General features: G+C 44.7%; 1 protein-coding gene across 1 annotated transcript; it reads left to right on the plus strand.

The window, feature by feature from the left end:
- Positions 1–7248: 7248 nt before the first annotated feature.
- LOC123140736 (GTPase Obg) lies at positions 7249–8459 on the plus strand. The gene has a single exon (XM_044560020.1). The coding sequence runs from the start codon at positions 7298–7300 to the stop codon at positions 8198–8200; it is 903 nt and encodes a 300-aa protein (XP_044415955.1). The 5' UTR covers positions 7249–7297; the 3' UTR covers positions 8201–8459.
- Positions 8460–12928: the final 4469 nt, after the last annotated feature.

Below are 12928 nucleotides of genomic sequence, written 5' to 3' on the forward strand. Positions count from 1 at the left end.
AAGTCAGCCGGAGCATCCTCACCGGCCAACCCAATCACGCTGAGATCGACATGGCTTCGCCAAAGAGGTTCTACACTTGTTGCATCTCTTTTTTATTCTACATGTTATATATATTGTCCACTGAGCACACGGATTTGTTCCTTTAGTGTCTCCTTGAAAGAAAAAATGAAGCACAAGACTAAGAGATAGTGGCATAATAGCATTATAACCGTACATTTTCTTGTGGTTTGACTTAATCTCACCATGCTTCTTTGCATCCTGTTATCTTCCAATTGTTGTGAATCAAACACCCAGATTGGCAGAAATCCTGTGTTTTTAAATTCTCTGTTTTGCACGTGCATTCCTATCCTATTCCTGTCTATTTCCTATCCCTGCATTGTTGGAATCCTCCAATTCAAACGAGCCCTTACAGAATTACTTCTCTTACAGATAGTTGTCAAAGAAAACCTTGCGTGGTTTGTCCCGCTCCTGCTGCACCGTCGTCCACCCCAGCTCAGCTGCTCCAATGACAGAAGGGTCCAGCACAGCAGGGATCTGGCCTCCAGACTGTCTTTCGCCGCCTCAGATCTTCTTCCCCGCCGCTGGCAGCCATGAAAACTGCATTACCATCATCAACCGAGCAGATGACCTCGAGGACTACACGGGTCCGCAAGAGAGGTCGCACTCTTTCGTGTCTGCTTATGTTATGCATCGCTTAATATTACATGCTACTTTATCGTCCTGTTCACCGATTAGACTCCGAGTCAGCTCCAAACTAATGGTCAAACTTGAGTTTTTAAATGGTTGTGGGGTACATATCGGGGCCGCTATCAATAGTATCTATCTACTATCTGGTTAATCTCTGGTGTCTACTATGAGTTTCATGTTGGGTGGGAAACAAACAGTAAAGAAGCCATTATCTGTATTTTTTAACTGAAGCCATTATCTGCCTGCTATTATTGGTTTTGGATCTATCCACAGGTTGCTACCATCACTCTGGATTTCTGCATGCACTCCTTACATAATCTCACTATGTTTTATTCCTATGCATGACAGTTATTGTAAACAATGGAACTGAACATGTAGAGCAAAAGAGACGAGTCTTGCGTGGCAATAAAATTTCATGCAGACGTCGCTCCATGGTAGGCGCAAAGGCAGCCCCCCTCCACGCATTTCGGATTGTAATCGAGAGGAAGATATCTGTTCTGAGGGGGATTCAGAAGGAGAAGACAACTCCTATTTACCCCCTGAGGTCTTCGCTCTAACTTGGCATGCTGATGTTGGTTATATCATGCATATGGTGGCTTGCATTGCTTACTTTATACATCAAATATTTCATCTGCTTAGTTTAGACATCCTTTGTGCGAATGCCATCTGTTTAGTTTATTCATCGTTTATGTGAATTATGCAACGCCATCTTGTTTAGCCAGGCATCATATATGTGAATTTTGCAATGCCATCCTGCTTAGCCAGTCATCTTATATGTAAATTATATCAGGCCATCCTTTTTTTTCGTTACATATTACATTTGTCAACAATGTTAGTACATTCAACTGCTCTTCGTGTGCATCAGCCATTTGACACGGTGATGGCAAATTCTGGAGTGAAAACAAGGTCTTCAGAGCAGACTATGCTATCTGACAAAGCGCATATCTCGCTGGTTACGGATAGCTCCTCAGAGGAGGATTCAGAGACAGATGACCAGTCCTATTCCCCCCGAGGTGTATGCTCTAACTTGGCAGGGTTATGTTGCTCATATCGTGCGTATGGTGTCTCGCATTGCTATGTCATTTGATTAGTTTAGACATGATTTGTGTGAATGCCACCTGTTCAGTGTCTAATTACCATATATGTGAATTATGCATTGCCATCTTGTTGCAAGACATTATATATGTGAATTATACAATGCTATCTTGTTGCAAAGGCATTATATATGTGAATTATGCAACGCCATGCTGTTTAGCCAATCATCATGTATGTGAATTATATCATGCTATCATTTTTTTGTATTACGTGTTCCATCTGTCGACAACGTTTGTATATTCAACTACTCTTCCTGTGCATCAGCCTTTGAAGCGGTGATGGAAGTATCTGGAGTGAAAACAAGGTATTCAGAGCAGACAATGCTACCTGCTGAAGCAAACATCTTGCTGGTTACAGAGAGCTCCTCAGAGGAGGATTCAGAGACTGATGACCAGTCCTATTTCCCCCCTGAGGTCTATGCTCAAACTTGGCAGGGTTATATTACCCATGTCATGCATGTTGTCTTGCATTGCTTAGTTTTTACATCATAGATGGATTGCCATCTGCATACTTGCTTACTATATAAATCATATATTTGAATTATATCATGCCATCATGTTTACATAGTACATACACATCATCTATCTGAATTATGGCATGGCAACCCATTTAATAAAGACCTCATATAGTTATACAATCTCATCCTGTTTAGTGTTTACAGTCATCATATTTTGAATTATGGCATTCTATCCGTGAATGTATGTGAATTATGGCATGCCAACCTATTTAATAAACACATTATATAGTTATGTCATGTCATCCTGTTTACATAGTCTCATATTTTGAACTATGTCTTTCCATCTTTTTTAGTTAGCCATCATAATGTGAAATTGTGTCATGCTATCCTGTTTAGTTAGCCATCATACATGTGAAATTGTGTCATGCTATCCTGTTTGGTTAGACAACATAAATATGAATTATTTCATGCCCTTTTTATTCCCCACTATCCATTGCACCTGTTTATCATACAATGTCTATACTTTCAATTACTTTTCTTGTTTATCTGCCATTTGAATTGGAGAGCGTGATGGCAGTATCTAAGAGAGTAACAACACGGTCTTCAGAAAAGATAGTGCTACCAGTTGATGCAGATAGAACCACGGTTGTACTTGCCCAAGGACCAGATCCACCACACATAACCCAGACTCTCGCAGATTGTACCCCTACCCAGTTGGACAGAGAACTAGCTACACCCCTTCTAACCCCAACCCCGGCAGATAGTAACCCATTTCCAGTTGACACAACACCGTCTCCACCACAGAGCACCCAAACACGAGCAGTTAGTAAGGGAACTGCAGTGCCCAAAGCACGAGGACCACCACTTCGAATCCCAACTCAACGCTTAAAGGAGAAGAAGATTTGTTCTCAGGTCAGGTTCTGTAGCTATGGTTCATACTCCTTTGCTCTTGCATTACTGTATTTACTCATACAAACTATTTTCAAATTGAAGGATGGAATTGAAACTCCAATGGCGCAACAGGTATGTTTTAAACCTGTTTCCTTAACTGGTTTGCTGTTGTAACCTGCTCTATGTTGATTTCAGTTTCAATTGAATAAACAGTTATGTTCTCATGTCATGCACATTACAAGTGTTGTTATTGCTCTATAGTTACCCACACTTATATTCTGTCTATTCTGCTTTGTCTTGAACAAATATTATTTGAACTGTGTCTCTATCTTGATTTGGCAACAAAAACTAGAATGATATAGACCATAAAGTCACCATGGTACATAGATATATGTTTGTTTCATGCTGTTATCCTGTCCACTTTACTACTGAACTCATTTACCAAAATGAGTTTCATATACAACATGGTAAACATGTGATGTGTCTGCTTGTTTCTCTTTTAGAATGCGGACAAAATATTGGAGAACAGTACCGCGTTATCCAATGGTAAAGGAAGTAATGTAGATAAGGCTCAAGATAATGAGACATCCCTGTTGGTCTCCAAGAAACCTGATAAAAACTATCTTGACGACAGTGAGGGAACCCAAAAGTCCTGTCTTGATGTAGTGTTCGAGTTACTGGCCACTACTGCTGGCACAAGCTCTTCGAACTTGCTGCCTGAATTAGTTCATCTTCTTTAGTCTCAACTTCAAGTTGAAAGACATCGATCAGATGTGCTGCGACAGGAAGCTGAAGGACTGAGGAAGTCCCTGCAGAATTCAGATGCATATTTTCTGGTGCAACAGCAAGCGCTGGAGGATTTAAGCGCCAAACAAGAGAAAGTTAATAAGCTTGCTAAGCATCTTGCCAGCATTATGGGTACCCAGGATATTGTTTCTTGAGATCTTCTGAAGTGGTTTTAGTTCTGGATTTGTTTTGCTGTGACGTTTATTTGCGCTGGTCGCCAACTTTGACAACCAGTGTATATGATATGCTGCTTTGTTCCCTATATTTGCACTGGTGGCGAACTTTGATGCCCAGTGGATGTAATATGTGTAATAGCCGTGATAGCCTAGTGTTAGTTGCTTGCTTATTTATTTCCTTGTTGTCTTGTTTATTTGTTTGCTTGTAGTCATTGCAGTTCTTTTTCCGCGGTTAGCTAGTGGCTGCAATAACCTATTTTTTAAAACTAGGCCACAATAACCATGGGCTAATATTTACTGTAGTGACACTAGGCCTCCTACTGGCCGTAGAAACAGTGGGCCTTCTACGGGCCATAGAAACAATGGGCCTTCTACGGGCCGTAGAAACAATGGGCCTTCTGCGGGCATCAATGGGCCTTATACGGGCCGTATGATCGATTGGCCAAACATGGGCCAAACAAGCCGCATTATGGCCGTAAATGGGCTAGAGTTAGAATCGTCCGTTCATGGGCCGACCATAACGGGCCATCGTTAATAGGCCGTATTTGATGACGCTATGAAAATGGCCCAACGTATTAACGGACCACAAACGGGCCGACTGTAACCACGAGCTGAATTTGGCCCACATGCAGAAAATGACAGTAACGGGCCGTAAGTAAACGAATGCTGGAAATGAGCCCAAGAATAAATGGGCTCTGAGAAGGCCGAAAGATAACATGGGTTGGAAACGGCCCACCAGAATAACAGGCCGTTAATGGGTATAAAGTGATACACTGTTCATTACGGGCCAGTTTCACCACGGGCCGTTAATGGGTGTAAAGTGATACACTATTCATTACGGGCCAGTTTAACCACGGGCCGTTAATAGGCCAAGAGTTACATAGGGCCTCATATGGGCCGAAAGACGTCATGGGCCATACATGGGCCAGAAGTGAAAACGGGCTGGAATCATATTGGATGGCCCAGATGACGCTACTGGGCCTAATTCGGATAGGGCGTAATGGGCCTTGGGTTAGCGGGCTGTAAATGGGCTATATGCGAACAGGCCGTTAACAGGCTTTCCATGGGCCGGCCCGCCACCTTTTGACCAAGTCAAACGGGCCGACCTTTTCACAGGAATGGGCCTCTGTTGGGCCGTGCCACGTGTCGGCGTATCATAGGCGCCTTCTGTCCAATGAGTGGATGACATCTGTCCCAACGATGAGCTGACACGTGTTTCCTCCAGCCAATGATGATTTTACACGTGGAAAATCCCCATTGGTCGGGGCTGTTAACGGGTTATCGGATCCAAAACCCGACCCGATAGCTTAACGGCGTTCCGTTACGGTGGATGCCACGTGTCGGTCACCCTTGACGAAAGCACTTCTGTGACGCGCGATTTATCGTCATGGAAGTGCACACTTCCGTGATGATAATTTTGGTAATGTCATGGAACACTTCTACGACAGCACATGTATGACTATCTTGATTCTGTCATAAAATCGTCATGGATGTACATGCATGACAAAAAACGCGACCTACTGTGACAAATACGTATCATCACGGAAGTGTATTTTTTTTGTAGTGATTGCGTGGGCGCCACTGGCCGCATCTCATCGTCTTGTTGTGTAGAAGAAGAAATGACCGCCGATGCTGTTGGTGCCTCCATCTCTATGACCTTGCCGTCCAAGCCCGCAATAGCAACAAACACGTAGCACTAGAGCACGGGAGGAGAGCTGATCAGGGAAATCGCCTTTCTTGACGACAGGAGAGTTAGTGATGGGCGACTCCACGCGACGCTGATGTGATTTCAGGCCACACTAAAGGATGTCGGAGAAGGGGGCCGTAGGATGAACTCAACAACATCGCTAGTGGGCTTGGTGGATATTGTGTCGAGGGCTCGGGGATGCACTCGGTGATGGTGGTGGACCTCGGGGAGGGGGGCCTCATACACGTGGATGCAGGGGAAAAGAGGGTGCACGGGCTTGGAGGCATTACTCATCCACCTCTTCTGGCAAAGAGAGCTCATCGGGGCCAACCGCGTGAAGGAGGAGCTTGAGGTAGCTTGGAGGAGGCGACGACGGCAGCCAGATCCATGTGGCAAGCCAGAGTGGAGGCATCCCACGTGGGAGCAGTGATTTCGGTGCCTAAGCTTAGATGCGCCTGCTATTATGTTTGTTCATTGCAGCATGGAGATTCGGGAAATGGGGCATGAGGTGGCATTGCTAGGGCGTGGAAAATCCCCAAAACGAACTATACATGCATGAATAGTGTGATACATGTGGGTCTATCGTGTAGCACACGAGGAGGGTTCGAACGAAGGATAGACGGTGCCATCTTGGTTGGATTCTGATCCATGGCACCTAATCGTCTGCATTCATCTAAGTCGTGTCTCACTCTGCTGCCCATGGCGTGACTTTGAAACTTTGAATCCGAGTCATGGCCTAAAGATTTGTGTAGCTCCAGTTGGGGCTTGCGGTGTAGGATTGTCGGTACACACACCGAATGTCATCCACGACCGATGTCGGCCAACAGATTGCTAGCTTACCAGATGCTACAAGAGGTAGCGTCCTTCGTGAAGTTTGTGTGCTTCATCACCAACCAGGTCATTCTAAGCCATCATGGACAACCCATTCATCTATGTGGTTGACTTCAACATTGGAGACGACTTCTGGTGGTCGTTGCTCATGTCACACCTTGCTCACCATGGCAACAAGCTGTTTCATGTCACGTCACTTGCCACCACATTAATGCACCGCACGGATATGCATGCACCTACAGTCGTGCATGGTGTCCGTCGGAGTTCGGGCGCGTCCCTAGGGGCTCCCATTCCAGTACGACGAGAAGGACCTCCTGGTCTGGGCTAGAAGTCACGTAATGGTACCTACAACAATCTCGAAAAGAGTAGAAGGCCTGGATTTCGAGAGCATCTGAGCTCGCACTTAGAAATCTATTTTTGTTCCCACGGTCCATACATAGAGAGAAACTAGAAAAGAAAACACAAAACACGCATACATGCATGCATGCTTCCACAAATGGGTTACCACATACCTTTCTAGGGCTCTGGTGACCTCACATTCATTGTTGACCCCTTATGACCTCACATTCATGGGAGAGATTTCCTGACCTCACATTGTCTCTATAAAAGCCTATCACCTCTATGAATCATGTGTCTCCACCATTTCAAATTCTCCGCGCGCCTAAGATACCACTTGAGAAATTACTAATGGCCAACAGAAAGAATGTCATGGCCATGTTATTTCTCACCACCATTGTGGCGGTGGCGGCCACAAGGCCAGCCGAGACCTATGGCGCTGCGGAGGAGAACACATTGAAGATGGCTACCCCCAGCAGGAAAGGGGTTGACGCTACCTTAGCAGCTACACGTGTTGTTGCCGCCGAGAAGTCCATCAAGAAGGCTGAAAGCGCCACCACACCAGAAGAGGCCGCGGCCGCCAAGCAAGATGGAGCAAAATCTGCTTCTGCTGCATTAAAGTACAATACCATCTCTCAGCAGGCAAATGGTAAAGGTTCTTCTACCTCCCTAGGCAGGAAAGAAGCAGCCGGTACTTTAGCCGCCGCACACTATGCCACCGCCGAAAAGTCCATCAAGAAGGCCAAAACCGCCAAGACACCTGCAAAGGCCGTGGCTGCCAAGCGAGACGCAGCAAAGTCTGTTGACGATGCATTAAAGTATGGTGCCATCTCTCGGAAAGCAGCTGGTACAAGTTCTTCTACCTCCCCCAATAGGAAAGAAGGCACCACTGATGCTGCTAAGATGTTCACCAAGAAGGCCGAAACCGCTACCACACCTGAAGAGGCCGCGGCTGCCAAGCAAGCTGCAGCCAAGCAAGCTGCAGCCAAGTCTACCGCTGCTGCATCAAAGTATGGTGTCATTTCTCAGCAAGTAGCTGGTACAAGTTCTTCTACCTCCCCTAGCAGGAAAGAAGCTGCCGGTACCTTGGCAGATGCTCGCATAGCTGCTGCCGAGAAGTCCATCAAGAAGGCTGAAACCGCCACCAGACCTGAAGAGGCAGCATCCGCTAAGAAGGATGCCGCGAAATCTGAGGCTGATGCAATGAAGTACGGGGCCATCTCTCAGCAGGCCGCCGGCAAAAATGGTGCCTAAGTGGTGCCTTAAACACCTATTCACGCGCAACATCATCTGCATACTACCATGCATGCAAAATAGCAGCATTGAGATACCACGTTATGCTAATTCTCATGCATGCACGCTTTGTTTAAACGTTCCCATTACGAATCATGTATTAATGTCTTGCTTGTTTTATTTTTAGTAGTAAGACACGCTTGACTTGCTTTAAAAAAATACAACAAACGATGTATACATGTATTATCTGAAAATTAATAATATGAGTTCCACCGCAATTTGTGTCTTTTTGTCATAATTTGGGTGCAATCAATGCACACATCCAATATACAAAATTGGACGAGTCATTGTGTTATGGCTCCATGGAGCGGCGAATCATTTTTTATTTTCTTGCTTGTTTTACTTTTAGTAGTAATGTCTTGCTCGTCAATGTATTATGGCTCCATGGAGCGGCATAATGATATATGATATATCTTCACTACTTCAAAAAGAACTTAAGGTTTCGTCATACATCTGCCCTTCATCCAACCTCCCTACCAATCCTTCCTGTTTTGATTTTTCTCCCATCTTTGATTTTTCTCCCCATTGATTCTACCTAAAAACCGCCTCAATGTCACATGTTTACTGTATATGTCAAGGCCTCCTTTGGTTCATAGGGTAGAAAAATCATAGGAATAGGAAAGTCATAGGAAATTAGATGACACGTATCTCAAATCCTATGAGTAGGAATAGGAAAGGAGATGCCCTTTGATTCACATCATAGGATTTTTACATTGAATCTAGGATAATGTTTATTTTCCTATTAAATGTGAAGGATAGGAAGAATTCCTCCACAGGATTAGGATTCCATTCCTATAAACCAAAGGAATCCAAAGGAATTTTTGCTATAGAAATCCTATCCTACGAAATTCTTACAAGATTCCTCCAAATCAAAGGAGGCCCAAGTGGTTGTGGTGAGACAGTGGCTGGGCACTTCAGATTTATTCCCGTAACTGACTGTCAAATTGAGTAATCTTTCGTCCTTTCGATGATTGTAAGGAAGTTATATGTTTACTGTATATGTCAAGTGGTTGTGATTATCGTTACCGGCCACAAAGTTATATTTTCTTGTCTTAACGAAGGGTTGCATACAATGCGTGTAGGTCTTGACGCCTGATAACCCACAAGGGATAGGGGATCGCAATAATTTTTGAGGGTAGAGTATTCAACACAAATTTATAGATTCGACACAAGGGGAGCCAAAGAATATTTGTAAGTATTAGCAGTTGAGTTGTCAATTCAACCACACCTGGAGATTAATTATCGGAAGCAAAGTGATCAGTAGCAAAGTAGTATGATAGTTTTGATAGTAGTAGCACCATCAATAGTAATGGTAACAGTGGTAGCAATGGTTTTGTAGCAGTGACAATAGTAACAACAGCAGTAGAAACTTAGCAAGAACAATATGTACGAAAATCGTAGGCATTGGATCGGTGATTTGTTGGATGATATTCATCATGTGACAGTTACAACCTAGGACGATACGACACTAGCTCCAATTCATAAATATAATGTAGGCATGTATTCTGTAAATAATCATACGTGCTTATGGAATGAACTTGTATGACATCTTTTGTCCTACCCTCCTGTGGCAGCGGGGTCCTATTGGAAACTAAGGGATATTAAGGCCTCCTTTTAATAGAGAACCAGAACAAAGCATTAACACACGGTGAATACATGAACTCCTCAAACTACGGTCATCACAGGGAAGTGTCCCGACTATTGTCACTCCGGGGTTGCCGGATCATAACACGTAGTAGGTGACTATAACTTGCAAGATCGGATCTAGAACATAGATATAATGGTGATAACATAAACGGCCCAAAGAGATAAGCATTAAGCATTGCAAAGTCATAGCAACATCAATCTCAGAACATAATGGATACTAGGGATGAAGCCCTAACAAAACTAACTCGATCACATGATGAATCTCATCCAACTCCTCACCGACCAGCGAGCCTACGAAGGAATTACTCACTCCCGGTGGGGAGCATCATGGAATTGGCGATGAAGAAGGGTTGGTGATGACGAAGATCGAAGATCCCCCTCTCCAGAGCCCCAAACGGACTCCAAATCTGGCCTCCCGATGAAGACCAGGAGAAGGCGGCGGCTCCGTCTCATGGAATGCGATAATTCTTTCTCCCTGATTTTTTCTGGAAAAATAGGATTTTATAGCGTCGGTTTCAGGGTCTGCGGGGCCACCATGTGGGGACAACCCTCCTGGGTGTGCTTGGAGGGGGCGCCCTGGTGGGTTGTGCCCATCAAGGTGCCCCCCTCCGGTTGTTCTTGGCTCCAGAAATTCTCTTTATTTGTATAAAAAGTCCTCGCAAAGTTTCGTTCCAATCCGAAAACTTTTATGTCTGCACAAAAAAAACACCATGGTAGTTTTGCTGAAAACAGCGTCAGTCCGGGTTAGTTTCATTCAAATCATGCAAATTAGAGTCCAAAACAAGAGGAAAAGTGTTAGGAAAAGTAGATACAACGGAGACGTATCAACTCCCCCAAGCTTAAACCTTTGCTTGTCATCAAGCAATTCAGTTGATAAACTAAAAGTGAAAAAAATAATTTACGAACTCTTTTGCTCTTGTTTTCATAAATAAGCTTAAACATCACCCAGGTTTTTAGCCAAGATTATAACTAACCATGTCGACAATAACTCTGAAAAATTATATTAACTCATATGAGTAGAGACCACGGGAAAAAGCCTAGTAGTAGCGCGGGTAAAAGACTAGTAGTAGCGCGGGTGCCCGCGCTACTACTATGACGCTACAGCTAACTCGTAGTAGTAGCGCGGGTGCCACCCGCGCTACTAGTACGTGTGTTAGTACTAGCACGGATTCCACATGCGCTACTACTAACTATCTGTAGCGCCTGTCTGTGACCCGCGCTACTACTATTAATCTAAAAAACCAAAAAAAATCTTGACCCCGTGCATGTTGTCAATGGTGTCATTGGTTCGATCCAGCGACGACAGGCGTCGCCGGAGGTTTGGACGGGTAGTGGCAGACCAGATCCGGCGACGGCTGTTGGAGAGGGCCGGATCCAGTGTAGAGCAAGACGACGGTGTGAGGATCCTCTTCGCGGTCAAGGCGGAGAACTCCTGGTTGGCCATGTCGACGACCTGTGCAGGCATGGGCATGGGAGGTGAGTGAAACCAAAGGGAGAGGGAGAGGGAAAAAGAGAAACAAGGGAGAAAGGAAGGAGATGGAGGGCGCATCGGGGCTGCTCACCGGTGGTGAGGTGCTCCGCCGTGGTTGCATGGAGGCGAGGAGGAAGACGGGCGAGCTCCTGGACGCCAACGATGCGAGGAGGAAGATGTTGGGTGCCATGGAGGAGGAGATGTTCTTGGGCAGGAGCACCATGGAGAGAGGGGGGAAGTGAGGGAGAGAGGAGGAAAGTGAGAGAGGGGGAAAGTGAGGGAGAGAGGAGGGATTCGGCCGAGGATATGGAGATTTCACCTACCTCGTACTTAGTAGTAGCGAGGGGTATAAAACCGCGCTACTACTATCAACTTAGTAGTAGCGTGGGTTTGTACCCCTCGCTACTACTATGGCATGTCCCGGGAGGGCACGGTAGAGACCACTTAGTAGTAGCGAGGGTTAAAACCCGCGCTACTAGTATCAACTTAGTAGTAGCGAGGGGTAAAAACCCGCGCTACTAGTAAGTAGCAGTAGCGAGGGTTATAAACCCGCGCTACTAGTAAGCGTCTGCCTATAAGCTTTTCCCTAGTAGTGGCATATCTATGACATAATCAACTAGCGAGCAATAATAAGATATCTCAAACAACAACACGTTGTGAAAACAACCATGATATAATATGACAATAGTGGCATCTCGCTAGCCCTTTCTAAGACCGCAAAACATAAATGCAGAGCACCTCCAAAGTTCAAGCAGCGACTAAACATTGTAATTCATGGTAGAAAAGATCTAGTCATGATGCACCCAACATTAGCTACACATAGTGCATAAACATGACAACAGTGCTCTCAGGTTTTGGCACTTATTTTAGAAGGTGATGACACAACATAAAAGTAAATAGATAGTCCCTTCGCAGAGGGAAGCAATGATTTGCAGCGGTGCCAGAGCTCAAAATTTTAAAACAGAGAGGTAAATGAAAATTTTGGAAATGCACCCTTATTGTTTACTTCGCGACCATTAGTTATCGATATCTTCCATGCTAAACACATTAGCGGCAATTCCGAAGCGATAAAGTAAAGGTTAATACTCCATAGGAGTTTTTGTTTGATTATTTATAAGCTCTATTCTTTTTGCAGGTTGGGACTAGGAATCCCTATTACCGCCCCTCTCGTGCAATGACGAGTGAATAAACACTCATCATGAGAATAACCCGCTTAGCATGGAAGATACTGACTACCTCCTGTCGCTCTATGAACAATCCAGGCGCACAAAAAGGATATTTATTTGAAGTTTTTAGAGGTGGCACATGCAAATTTACTTAGGACGGCAAGTTAATACCGCGTATAGGTAGATATGGTGGACTCATCTGGAATAACTTGGGTTTAAGATTTTTGATGCACAAGCAGAATTCCCGCTTAGTACAGGTGAAAGCTAGCAAATAGGTTGAGAAGCGGCCAGCTAGAGGGCAACAACGGTCATGAACATGCACTATGCATAAGTAACATTGGACACTAGCATGAGTTGGATATGAACACCATGAACATAAATATCATAGAGGCTATGTTATTTTGA

Source organism: Triticum aestivum, chromosome 6D (genome assembly GCF_018294505.1).
Source record: "Triticum aestivum cultivar Chinese Spring chromosome 6D, IWGSC CS RefSeq v2.1, whole genome shotgun sequence".
Taxonomy (NCBI): domain Eukaryota; kingdom Viridiplantae; phylum Streptophyta; class Magnoliopsida; order Poales; family Poaceae; genus Triticum; species Triticum aestivum.